At 40.4% G+C, this 13,885-nt stretch overlaps 1 protein-coding gene across 1 annotated transcript in view; it reads left to right on the top strand.

The window, feature by feature from the left end:
• GRAMD4 (GRAM domain containing 4) overlaps window positions 1-13,885 on the top strand; it is a 47,231-nt gene that overhangs the window by 17,532 nt on the left and 15,814 nt on the right. The window contains exons 3-7 of the mRNA XM_010084677.1: window positions 317-437; window positions 8,507-8,568; window positions 10,541-10,673; window positions 11,155-11,180; window positions 13,205-13,296. Of these exons, the coding sequence (XP_010082979.1) occupies window positions 317-437; window positions 8,507-8,568; window positions 10,541-10,673; window positions 11,155-11,180; window positions 13,205-13,296 (434 nt within the window). The remainder of the gene's footprint in view (window positions 1-316; window positions 438-8,506; window positions 8,569-10,540; window positions 10,674-11,154; window positions 11,181-13,204; window positions 13,297-13,885) is intronic.

A 13,885-nucleotide genomic window follows, 5' to 3' on the forward strand; every position in this document is an offset into this window, starting at 1 on the left:
GATGGTTTCTTTGGGGAATGAAGGGTAGGTCATGTTTAGCTTGTACTAAGGGCTTGTTTTTGATACTTTGGATCTTGAAAAGAAAACTTTAGTTGTTTTTCTCCTTGCTTTACAATTGTAACTAAACATTTTGATATGACTGTGTGCTTTTTATGAAGTCTCTTAGCCCTTGATTACTTGTTTTTTTTTCTGGTGAATGTATTTGGTATATCACAGATAAAAAAAAACCCCACCTAATCGGACGTAATTAGGTTTTAATTTTCTTATAGAAATACTTCAGGGTAACTAAATCTTTTTCTTCTCCATTAATTAACAGAGGAGGAGCTCAGGAAACTGAGAGAAGAAACAAATGCTGAAACGTTAAGGCAGGAGCTAGAAAAGGAACGGCAGAGGAGATTAGAACTAGAACAAAAAGTCAATGAAGTACTTAAAGCAAGGTAAGAGAAATACCTAAAGCAAGGTAAGATAATATCTTCACTGTAAAGATGAAAGCCACTTGAGATCTCTGACTCTCTCTGAGGAGTTATGGTGCAAGCATCCGTTTCCAGCCTAGTCTCTCTTAAAATAAATTAGTAGCTCACAGAGAGAGAAGCTGTCTGTTTTCCTGTAAAAGGACATCTTGTACACCCATGTACACCTGAATTACTTGACCATACATACTGTCCTGGCTACGGAGGTGTCCTGACACTTGTCTAGTTGGGATACTCTTCATTTCACCTTCTCTGAGGTGATCTCTCTGGGATCTCACCTACCTGGAGTTACCGGCATGGACTGTGTGCTACTGAATGACGCAGCCTTTGACATGCCATTGCATATGCTTTGCCTCTTCAAAACCTGTCATCTCCAGACTGCCCAGTCCTTGTTACTCCTGTACCACAGCACAATGCTAAAAGTGTGGGAGTCACTGGAGTTTGAGCCTTCCTTGCCACTGCAATGACAAATGGAAACGTGCCTCCCTATATCCCTAAGTCCTTTCAGCCTTGAGGGCACCCAGCTTGATGATGCAAAGCATCACATTTGATGCTGTCTCTTCTTAGTCTGCCCAGATGCATGGACTTCAGATCTTTAAACCATAGGAGCTGCTTGGTGGCTTTGTTGGTCTACACCACTTTCATACATCACTGCCTATGCTACCTTCCTCAGCAGTAGCTAAGGTTACTTGACTGAGTGGTAGGATCTGTGGTTCATCATCGACTACTGTCATCAGGAGACAGCGCAGGCTAAGTTGGTAATCACATGCAGTAAACAATGCCAGTTGCTGACAAGCAAGAACAAGCAGGCAAAACTTTTTGCTTGGATATGAGGTTTCCCAATACAATGAAAACTCTTCCCAGCCTGTCACTTCCTTCAGTACTCGTCCTGAGTGTAAAAATGCCTTTCTGGTCAGGCCAGAAGTCTGCGTCTGCTGGTATTCTGTAGCAACGGAAATAGGAGCCACTTGTAGGAGGCATGTGAGCCTGCCTGCTTTCTGTGGTCTGTTTAGCTCCTACTCCTATAGAATCATCAAATCATTTACATTGGAAAAGACCTTTAAGATCAAGTCCACCACTAAACCGAGCACTGCCAAGTCCACCACTAAACCATGTCCCTAAGCATCACGTCTACACATCTTTTACATACCTCCAGGGATGGTCACTCAACCACTTCCCTGGGCAGCCTGTTCCAATGCTTGATAGCCTTTCTGGTGAAGAAATTTTTCCTAATACCCAGTCTAAACCTCCCCTGGCACAACTTGAGGCTGTTTCCTCTGATCCTATCACTTGTTACTTGGGAGAAGAGATAGACACCGGCCTTGCTACAACCTCCTTACAGGTAGTTGTAGACGGTGATAAAGTCTCCCCTCGGCCTCCTTCTTTTCCAGGCCGAACAACTGCGGTTCCCTCAGCCACCCCTTATAAGCATCCGCAAACACTGTATTTAATGGTATCAGAAGGTACATTGCTGCCTTTTCACTTCAGTATCTGTTTGCAGACCTGTTACTGATGAATTTATTTAACCCCCTCTTGAAAGTGCAGGAGCTATCTACCACTGGAAGCTGTGGAGGCAGTATGTTACAGAAGTCCACTCTTGACTCTAAAGAAGCAATTTATTTTCTTTCCTTTTTAACAGATTTCTTAGTGGTTTCAAGAAGTGTCCCATAGTTACAGAATTGTGAGATTCGGTGAATAACTGTTCGGCATTCAGCCTATTTACTCCCCTTGGTCAGTCCTTTCCACTCTTAATCTTCTCCTCCCCAGACGGAAGAGTTCCAGCTTTTCCAGTATCTCCTTAAGAGTACTTCGTCCTTTTCATCAATTCAGTTGCCATTCTTTAACTCTTGTGTCTTATAACGAAGAGGCTGAGTTCATGCAGTATTCAAAGTGTGGGTTCACCAAGGCTTTATAGAGAAGATAAATGGGGCCTTCCCTGTTATCCTCAGTATCCAATGCAGTGGGGTTTTTTGGCAGATGTTTTGCACTGATGGTTTTCCAAAATCACTGGTTCCATGCAAGGTCGGTGCATGTGCAGTCTTGACCTGAGCTGCCAAGCTGCACCCTTGGAAGAAGCTCTGTGAGGAGGAGTCCTGTTCCCAAGCCAGCCCCATGACCATGCACTGGGAAGGTGATCGGGATGGCTCTGCTCTAGTTATTTTTTTCTGTGATGTTTTTACAGTTGTTCTTACAGCTGGGAAGTGGGAGTGCATTTTTATTGCTTATGGTTGGCCTGGCTGTTTGGACATATAGCTTCCATTTTGTGTCTAGATCCATGTTGCCTCGTTACGTGGGCTGCTGGGGACGTTGGAAGAGGACAAACTTGGACCCGTCTCCATGCTGAGAGTATCTGTTAGCTCGATAGCAGCGGTACAAAGCAATGAGTATTGTTTTCTGCTATTGGTAGATAAAACTGGTGCTTCAGGATACTTTCTTACTACTTGACTTGTTCCCTTGAAGAAGTTAGAATCATGGAATCATAGAATGGTGATCTCATCGGAGTTGGTTGAGATGCAAATCCAACATGCTTGTCTTTAGCGCTGGCATAGGCCTGCAGGCTTTCTCCCAAGAGCAGGTATGCCTGGGCTCTAGATCATGTGCCCATGGGAGACTGATCCCATCATTGATGGAAGTCCTGGAGAAGGATGAGGAGCCATCTTCCCCTGCAGGAGAGTACCCATCATCCTGCCCTATTCCAGAGCAATAAGGATGGCCCAGGGTCTGTTATGGCCCACTGCAGCTTGTGAGTACCTGTGTTTTACAGAGAGAAGAGTTGGGAGTTCTTTGTTTATCAATATTAGTGTCAATATCTGTGCCTTGTTGGATTGTGGACAACAGCAAATCTCTTATCAGGTGTACGATTGCCAAATTAAGGTAGGAGGACTTGTCCGCCTCAGTGCAGTATTCCCATTTAGATATCTGAAGGATTAGGCTAGCCCTGTTAGCTTGGGTATTACACGTGGTGATTATGTTCAGTTCGAGTTTTTTTTCTAACTGGTCTTGCTATATTCCAACCTTTTTGTGGCAGGCAGGCATATGTAAGATGACAACAATATGTTCAGCCAATTATCCCCTTTACTCGAGTTATTTTTCTAACTGGTCTTGCTATATTCCAACCTTTTTGTGGCAGGCAGGCATATGTAAGATGACAACAAAATAAGACACTGAAAGATTTCCAGAAGAAGAAAAAAATCAGATTGCCTGTGGTTTTTCCTTAACTTGTGTTCCATTGTGTGAAATTCTTCACTAATTTCCAGAAGAAGAAAAAAATCAAATTGCCTGTGGTTTTTCCTTGTGTTCCATTGTGTGAAATTCTTCACTGCTTTTTGTCTTTCTTCACTTCTCTGTACACATTTAAAAATACTTTTATTAGGACTACAGGCAAAGTGTTGGCTGACACAATCAAATATGTAATAGGCCAAATTTATGCCTGATGGAAACTTGATTTTATTAAGCAAAGCAACCACAGAAAGTCATCTCTGCTTATGTCAACAAAACGAAATTCACCCTGCTTCTCAGTTAGGTAGTTTTTCATACAGTCTTTAAATAGATGCTTATAAACATGTTCGCATGTTCTTCTTTTTAGTTACAGAAGTGAACTAATGAAAAACAAACCATGCTCTGGTGTAAGAAGGAGGAAAGTATTTTAATAGTTGCAATAGTCAAAAGTATTTGTGAAGCAGATCAATACATGTAGCTATATAAATACATGTTGCAAAGTGTTCAGAAAGGAGAAAACCGTGAGCTAACAATGTAGATTTTATTTTATTTTATTTTATTTTTAGTGAAGAACATGGGCTTTTTTCACTGAATTGTTTGGTGGGAGGAGTGGAAGAAGGGGATGTTTAGTGGTTTTGTTTGTCATGGTGCTCATTATATATCAGAGTATTCAGAAACATGGTGGCCTCAGCTGAAGTTTTCCATAAATGCGCTTCGGGTCAGCCCAGCATTTGGTACAACAGCTGAAGCTTATGACATTTTGCTAGTGGAACATGCATAAACAATTTGGAATAGTCTTTGTGAGCAATGCTTGTTTAGTGTAACTTGTGGGCCTGTTGCTGGCTTATTTTACAAATTGTGAGCTAGGTCTACCACACAGTGGGTGGAAAAAATAAAAAAAAGAAACTTTGCAGCAAAACCTACTAACAAGCTGTGGCTTATGCAAACCTTTTTATTAGTATCATTGTGAGCTATTTTTAAGAGAAGAAAATAGACAGTGCTTTATAATAGCATACTCTTATATACAATATATATAAAATAGACAGGACTCAGGACTCCACACAGGTAGCAAGGACCTGAGACCTGGGTCAAAAGTTTCTCACCCAGCTGCCGTTCCGTGCTGGGATTGCTGCCGTATCCAGCTGGCTGAATTTCCTGAATGCCTTTAGTTTTAACTTAGTAGATTTGGTGACAGGCTGCTGCTTGTAAAGTAGTTCCTGTGAAGAGCTTATTTTTAATTTTTTTATTTTCTGCCCATGAACATTTAGATCTTGTACAACTTTGGGTTGATGATATTTCTTCTGAAACCTTTTCATTTGTTTATGAAACTACCAGTTTAGGATGCTAGCGATGTAGAATGTGGGAGTATCTGGTGAGGAGGATAAAGGCTTCAGAAATGTTTGGTGTATTTTAATGAGGAGGAGATGCAAAACGTATGAAAATATTTTAACTCAGTTTAGTGACAGCTCCTCAGGCTACGAAGCCATGTATATGTGAATGGTTAGTCTTTTAACCAGGTTGTGAAAATACCTCCTTTGTGCTTAGTTTTGCATTTCTGAGGTTGTAAGCCGCTTTTGATGGAAGTGCATACACAGTCATGTTGCTTGGAGCAGTAAGAAATATATAACAGCCTTGACTGGCTTCCACAACAGCTGTCAAAAGGATGATGATGGGTTGCTTGTGAACTCAGTACTCAGAGTCAGCCTGTAGGAAAATTGCTTTTAATATGTCTGAGAACATCCCGGCAGCGAATGGACCTGTTGTGTGCGGCGAGTCTGGTCTTCACACAGTTGTTGGGAAGACTGTGTTGATTCACACATGCCTCAACTTGCAACGTTCAAGGTCAAAGATGCACAAAACCAAAATGTTTCGTTAAAGGCAAATGACCTTCAGTGTCAAGGCTCCTTTAACTTTTGTGTCATGCTTGCAGCTACACAAATAATCCTTCGGTGCTATTCTGTGGAGCACATCGAGTGGATGCTGCATCAGTGTGTGCTGGTGATTTCTGAATGCTACACATCTGTGAGTCGGGAAGAGCTGTGACAGTTATGCTTCCCTGTCTTCAGTATATATTAAAAAAAATAAAAAAAAACCAAATTGGCACATTTGTCTTTGTTTTCTCCGTTGGCTGTAGTTGCTCTTATCTGTTTTAATCAACCTGTGCTTTTAAATGGGTGCAATCTCTAGCTGCGTAAACACAACCTAGCCTCAAGTTGAGGATCTGTCACATGCTTTTCTGGGTAGAAAGTGTGCTCCCAAAGGAATTATTTGGTACGTGCGGCAGTTAGGAAGCCCGCATAGAAACACAGCCTTTTGCGTTGTTCTGGGGACCTTTTATGTTTTCCAGCCTTTAAACTGATCTCTGGCATGAAGAGTGGTTCAGAAGCTGCAGGAAAGATAATTCCTCCCTTCTGTCAGTGGTCTTGATGTAGTGTCTGGTTCAACATGACCTGATTTTGGGATTGAGCTTCCCAGTGGGTGTGCAGGCCTAAACAATGAATTCTGAGCTTCTTGGCCCAAATCTGTCTGGAGCAGCTAATTATAACCTGATTCACAGGTGCAGTAGTGAGCTGTCATTAATCTGATGATTCGTAAAAGTCAGGTTCTTCACGAGGAAGGAATAACAGGCAGATGGCGAGTAAGATGTTGCCAAAAAAGTGAAACAGAAAAGCACCAAGAAGGGCCAAAGCCAAACCATCATGTGCTTCTGGTGGAGACTGGTGAGGCTGCTATCCAGAACTACTTCTTGATGAGATTTTTTTGGATTTTTTCCCAAGAAAGATGGAGAGTAATGATGCTGTGCTGCTTCTGAAAATATATCCCAGCATGTCAAAGGAAGACCCATCCTGAATGCTCTGACGGTTGGTGGTGGTGGGATCCCATCTCGGCTCTGTGGTCACTGGAGCCGTTCAGCTGTGACAGCCCCCCCCAGTGCCTTCGCGTGACTGGAGCAGGTTGAGTAACTGGCTCCTGCCTGTGCGAATCCGCCTGTGAATGACTATGTCCCTTCTTCCAGCATGTGTCTTCAGCTTCATTGAAACACAGTGGCAGTGACAGATTGCGGGTGAAAATGCCCACCTATATGGTGTAACCATCTGATGTGCTGATAGAGAAAAACAAGACACTGCTATATAATTGTGCAAATTGGATCACATTAATTGTTCTCTGTCTTTAGAGAGACAGAGCTGGAAATAGAGGGGATGCAAGGGTGTGGGGGAGAGAGTAAGGAGAGGAGTTTTTAGGTGGGGAACCTGTGCTTTGTATAGAATCTGAGAAAAAATAGTACAGAAACAAAAGTTAAAGTTTAGCTAGAAAAAATTAACTGGGGAATTTCAGGTGCCTTTGAAAAGAAGAGTTGGTGCAAATAGAGAAGCCCTGTGGAAAAGTCCTGAAGAGGCATGTAAACAAGTGGCTTTGAAAGCAGAAACCATTGAATGCAGGTACTGCACACTGATAGATGTCCAGTAATAATTTTAAATCAATAAGTTATTTCTAAATGTCCTTTTTACAAACGAATGAGGGTGTGGAAAGCTCATTAACCGCGGGGAGTGGTTAGGAAGAAAGGGAAGTAATTAGTTCTGTGGGTTCTCCATCATGCTTGTTCAGACTACACAAATTCGTAATAGCCTTTTCTGTGTGCAGACAGTACAGCGAGATTTTTCTCTAATGTACTTTCTAGAGAAACAGCAAGAGAGAACTCTATATCCATCTATAGTGCTGCAATCTGCCCAGTACAGTGGGTTCCCTCTTACTGCTATTTGCTAATCAGCGTCCCACTTAGTTCCCTTCCTGAGGGTGAAGAGAACATTTGAAAGCACCTATATTTATCTGATAAATGAGTGATAATGAGATTGCACGACCAACATGTTTTTGTTTCAAGCAGTAATCTTTTCAATCATACAACTCCCCGTAAAGTAAAACTTGCAGCAGCTGGTGTTATGTTGTCAAAGCTGCTGCTTCATTAGAGATTCTGTAGGATATCTACATGGATGGCTAAAGACTTTTGGACTGAAGCCTGAAGACAGGTTGGGAGTTGGAGGCTGTGGACAGTGCAAATGTAATCTGAAGTCTTGCACGTGTACAGAATGGCACACTTTTAATGTGTGAGAATATTATTCTTGACTCGTTTTGAAAGATGAGACCAATGATGCCTGCTGCTTGACATATATTTTTAGAGCATCTTTGTCTCAGTTTTTCATATAATTATTTAAATTCTGCAAGTTTTTTTAAAAGATATTTTTAAAATGGGTGGGTATCTGTGCATTTCAAGAGCTTACAATATCACATTTTAAATAATTCTTGACACCTGTTCCTTTCATTATGAAGGTGAGTGGTGTTTGACTCTAGTAATGATGGCAGAATTCAAGGTTTATGCATTAAACTGTGGTTTTGTTCTAGTCTTGTGGTTATCAGCTTGCGATACAGAATCCCTTTTCATTTATTGCTGTGGGAATAGTCGGGGCTCTGAAGACTTTTCCTGGCAGGCATTGTAAGGAATATACCACACAAAGGCATAAGTTATGCAAGAAAGTTGATACTAAATTATTTAGTAGTTGTAAGATGAAATTGAGCTGTGGGTGACAGGAAATGGCTAAACCACACCTCTCTTTCCAGAGGATGGTATTTCCCTGGATCCTAGGTGCAATGTGCAATTAATATTGTGCATCTTGCAGAAGGGCATTAAGTTTATTTTTTTTTCCTTGTCAGCTTGTGTTCTCTCAGCTATGACAACTGTGGGGGTACTGGTGCTCCCTTTACCTAAAAGGGAAAAAAGTCTTCACCTGTAGCATTTCACGTTGTTTCCATTTTCTTTGTAGGACGGAAGAGGTGCCTGCAGCTCAGCAACCTGCAAAGCCACAGGCGCAAGCCAATGGAACAGGTAATCTTGGTCAGATCTCCACTAGCAGTTTGATTCGGTTGGATTTTTTTCACTGCTTTCCTTTGATCCTTAAGATCAAACCTTGCTGAAAATCTTGCTCAGTTCTTAAGCAGGCTTCTGAAGAAGCCAAATGTGAAAGACCATTTGAACAGCTTCTTACCTCTCTGAACATGATTCTGCATTTACTCGTTGTAGTTGACTTTGCACACCTGAGCAAGAAATTTATTGTGTATTGTAAAGCTTTTAGGAATGTAATGAAACCTGTTGCCTGACTGTATCATTCTTTCATGCCTTGCTGATCCTTGATTTACCAGAAAAGAGGTGTAATACATAGAAAATATGTTCTATTTTGTTCTCAACTGCAAAAGCTCTTTTTGTCATTAACTGTATTACTTCCTTTTTCTAAAAGGAAAGACATTCTGGAGAAGGAATAAGCTTAAGAGTTGGTGACTTTTTGGACACCTACACCATTGTCTGCATTTCTCAAGCTGCTGTTTATTATGAATTAAATTATGTAGTGATTTCTGAAAGAACAAAGGCAACAGGCAGATTCTCAGTCTTTCAGTTCACTTACACTTTCCTCCCCACACCTCTTGATTGAGATTTAGGCTTTTAAATCTGCAGATTAAATTTGAAGTTGCTACTCCTGTACTCTCATGATGTCAATAGTTTCTGTTACGTGAACTACAAACTGCCATTTTTTTTTCTGTCTTGTACACCCAAAGTTTCTTTCTCAGTACTATCGGAAGTATTAGCATGTGGGAAGCTACTTCATTTTTTTTTTTTTTACTTTCAAATGGAAGTGTTGTCCCAGCTTTCAAATGGAAGTGTTGTCCCAGCTGTGAACTGTCAGTTAATTCCTTGTTTTTCAAGATATTGCTGCAATTAATTAATAAATAGTTTGTTTCTATTTTCTGAGCACCCACTGTTTGCTTTTTCTCACGTGCTTAAAAGCACCATTTTGGCTGTTGTAGTTGGCTGATTAATCTTTCATGCCTCTGTTTAAACATATCTTAATTTTATGGAGTTCTGTACTAAGTTTGGTCCTGGAATAATTGTGACCAGTGTCTTCTTTGTGATATTGCTGTGTTGACCTACCTTTCCAAAGAATAGTCTGTTTATTCCTTCTAGACACTGATTTTTCTGAGTTACAAGTAAAGCAAAAGGTGATTCTTTTATTCTCATTTGGGCTACCTTAAGGCTTTTATCCTTATATTATTTCCATATACCCATATATTTATATTTTTCCACTGAAACTGACATACAGGAAGGGAACAGTGCTTCATTACTTTGCCATATATGACTTTCCAGGCAGTATTATGACTGTATATTCCAGGTATAGAAAGTGCCATGTACAGCATAATTTCTGTAGCCTGGCTTTAGAAAAAAAAAAATGCGTGTTATATATACACACACACACACAGAATATCTTTACAGCCTATAAATATTTGGAAAGTGGTAGTAAAAATGCCTCTTGCAGAATCTTGCTCAAGTTTCCACCTCCTTTTCCCGTCAAATTTCGTGTGGCTGCAAGGTGGTTGTCCCACTCTCTGCTCAGGAGTGTTTTGCTTTATACTTGCTTTTCTCAAGGTGACCCTTCAGCATAATAGGAGCGCTGAGATTTATTACAGTCTTTTTGTTTACAGGAGCCTCTTAAATGTTTTTCCAATGTTTGCTAAAAATTCCTGTTTTGATCTCTGTACTTCTGGTAATAAGACGCTTGCACATGCTGTACTTAGAGCAAAGCAGAAGTCACCTTTAGTCTTATTTTACCAGCTTATTGTGCTCAGGCTTTCTGTGCAACAGCAGAAGTAAGTTACATAGTGAGTTTCCGTGAAGAGTATTGGTGAAGGACAGGAAAGCTGTACAAAGTCTCCTTCCTAATGAAGCATGGCGTGCGGGAACAGGGGCAGGCTTTATATGAAGATGTCTTCTAGTATTATCCTGATACTTAGTGCTTCTTTTTTTGTAGATAAGCGTAGTCACACAGTCTGTTCAAGACTCCAGAAGTGGTTTTGTGACAAATTTGGGGAATATGTTGAGGACTTCAGATTTCAGCCAGAAGAGAATACAGTGGAAACAGAAGAGCCACTTAGTGCTAGAAGGTAAATCTCAAATGTGATTGTGAGAAATTGTTGGTTTCTTTACAAGTTGCTTTTTTAATCTTTTTTTTCTTTACAACCTTTTACATGATTTGAACAAGTGTTTGCATAACAAGTAATAAAACTGAAAGTACAGAACCATCTCAAAATGTTTGTGAATGCTTTGACCAAAACATGACATTTAAACTTTTATTCTATCTCGGACAGCAGATAAGAGTTATATTATTTACCAGGTACCATTATATGCCTCTTGAAAACTGTGGACAGATTCTTAGTTGGGCTGGAGAGCTCTTACATTTCAATTTTTGGTCTGATGCAAGATAGGCTGTATAAGTTACTGAAAATGCATTTCATAACAGGCGACAATGAAGCTTTCTGCACAAACATCTATTTTATAACTCTGATCAGTATTTCAGGGACCAAATGTACACAACTGTGCACTACTTGCCTATCTAACAGCTTGGTTTTATCCATTATTTTTCAGGTTGACTGAAAATATGAGAAGATTAAGTAAGTACCTGGCAGTATTTTATTTTCTGGAAGTAAAAACAGTTCTTAGTAACCCTATTGGGAGGATTACTGCATTTTAAAATACAGTGTTTTGAAACACTTCTGCCAGTTCATAAGCAGAAATGATTCTGAAATCTGAATTAGCGTTTGGAGTGCAAAGTAACTTAGAGGAGCAGTGGTAGGAGCTTGCCTTTAATCTTGAATTGCGTAGGGTATCTCTGAACTAAAAATTTAATGTTAGTTAAAATGTATAAACATGTAGTGAATGAGAACAGGGTATTTGTCCAATGGCAAAAGTAATAGTGTTCATAAGCTTGTAGTAACTACTACGTATGCTACTGAGCTGCTTGTAGTTTGCTCACTAGTCTAATTAGCATATGCTTTCAAAGGAGGAGAGGTTGAACAATGCATACCTCGAGTGTGTCTTTCATTTATTTCCCTTGGAGAGCTGATAAATTATTTTAGGAGGTGGAGGATGCAAGATGACGTGTTAAACGAAGTAATTAAGCCTTCCAAAAGTTCTGTGCAGCAAAAAATTGCGAGCCTGAAAAAAAAAAAGTCTGATTTATGATCCAAATTGTTAAAGTATTGTAGGGGGGAAGGTGAAGTTGAAATAAAGGTCTGTAATTTCCATGTAAGGTCAGTTTTGTTCTCCTTATTCTAATACTGATATTCATACTAGTTTCATTTGGGAGAATACTTGGAACCCATTCTCTGTGGTGGAAGTGCATTGCCTTCAGAACAGCTTTTAAAAAAGCAGTGTTAAGCTTAAGCTTTGCGTGGTTCTTAACTTCCACTAGATGAGCCACGAAGTCTAGATCTGTGTTCTCCACGGGTGCCTGACAACCACCCAGAGCTCTCAAAACCCTTGGTTGTTCTCAAACCCCTTTGTCACCAGCGGTTTCCAGGTGTTGACCTTCCCTGCAGGTTTGGTGTAGGGTGGTGAAGCAGCGCTTGGGTCCATGACCTCCTCCAGTGCCTCAAGCATGCCCTTCCACTTGCTTCATCTTCAGCTTTGGTTGTACCACTGATGCTCAATGAAATCTAGTCCTAGTTGTTTAATTACTTCCCATAGGGGCTGTATCAAGGATAGCTGAAATGGCTGAATTTCAAGCCAAACAAACTAGGACAGCAGGTCACAGGCTGTCTTGAGGAAAGCTTTCAAAGTTGTGAACTGTACTGCAAACGAGGGTGGGTATTCCTGGGGCCCCCTATGCAAGGCCAGTCTTCAGTCTTCTTAGTAGCGAAGGCAAAGCCAGTGTGTTCCAGCAAAGAAAACAAAGGTGGTCTTGCAGCAGCCCTCTCTTGTGTTCTTGTGTCCCCTACCTAGTTTGCCCGAAGTAGTGAAAGAGCTTGGAGGAAAAGGAAAGGTAAAGGACAAGTGTTTTTTAGGGAGCTGAAGGAAGAGCTCCTCGTGCTGTCTCTGTCTGGCTGTGTGCATCTGTGTGGGGGAGTGACATGTCTCCCATGCAGTCACAGAGGGAGCAAAAGTCTGCAGAAGTGGGAGACAGACTTCTTCAGGCAGTGAGGTCCTGTATCTCTTGGCTTAGGAAGAGTAAGCAGCAAAGTGGATGGAGTCTAGCCTATTTTAAGCTAGCTTGGTCAGGTAGCAGCAAGTTGTGCCTTGGTGGCTTAGAGTCCAGTCAGGCTGATTTACCTTGTTTTACAGTGGGATGAACTGACCTGTGCAGAGGTCTTCAAGGTACTATGAACAGGGCTCAAAACAGACGGCTGTCAGGATCCAGGGTACCCTTGTAGAGGGCACTGATGATCCTTGTCAGTACTTCAGAGCTTAGACATGACCTTTGTCTTGAATAGCACTTCAGGTTTGGGAAATGAATTGCTTAACTAGTTGTTCAATTATGTTGATGGGTTTCATATTCTTAATTTGGATAAACCTTTTTAATCTTTACATGTCTTGAATATTGATATTAATTTTCTAATTTGGTTGTTTGTCATTTACAAGTGGTTTAACCACTGCCAGCTAATTCTAACACTTGTCTTTGTTCTCTGGTTCTGTTTAGAGAGAGGTGCCAAACCTGTTACTAATTTTGTGAAGAATCTTTCTGCCTTATCAGACTGGTATTCTATCTACACTTCTGCTATTGCCTTTATTGTAAGTTAACCTATTCCTCCAGGAGTAGTAAGAACTTTTAAAAATGTATTATTTACTGAATTTCATTGAAACTGCCATATCTGAGTAGGAGTTACGCTACAGTTTTAAGTCAAATCAAATAGTGTAATTTTATTTAACTCAAAATACCAGTAGTTGTCACTTCAATTATATTTTTGAGTCACTTGAATTTTATATTTTGGGTTTATTGTAGCATAGTTTCCTAACTGTTAAAATAACTTAAAACTATCTGGGTATTTTTCTCTCATTTCTCGTTTCGTGTCCTGTAATTTGATGGTTACTTCAGCCTCTGCAAAATCTCTTGTGTAGGGCTTGAATGCTAGTAGCAACTGTGTTAGGTAAGAAGCTTTTGTTCACCATCAGTGCTCTTTGCCATTCGGTAGGATCATACTTACTGATGAGAGACAAAATGTCTTGATTTGAGTCTTGTTTAATGTGCAAACATCAGGTCTGTAAGCTGAATTCAAGCATTCCCATGCTATGTAAGGAGGCTTGTATGCCACAAAGTGACATAACTATTTAGTGGAGTTTTGGTTTGTTTTCCTTTTAATTGTTAATGAAATTATCTAAA

Source organism: Pterocles gutturalis, unplaced genomic scaffold (assembly GCF_000699245.1).
Source record: "Pterocles gutturalis isolate BGI_N339 unplaced genomic scaffold, ASM69924v1 scaffold6195, whole genome shotgun sequence".
Classification (NCBI taxonomy): domain Eukaryota; kingdom Metazoa; phylum Chordata; class Aves; order Pterocliformes; family Pteroclidae; genus Pterocles; species Pterocles gutturalis.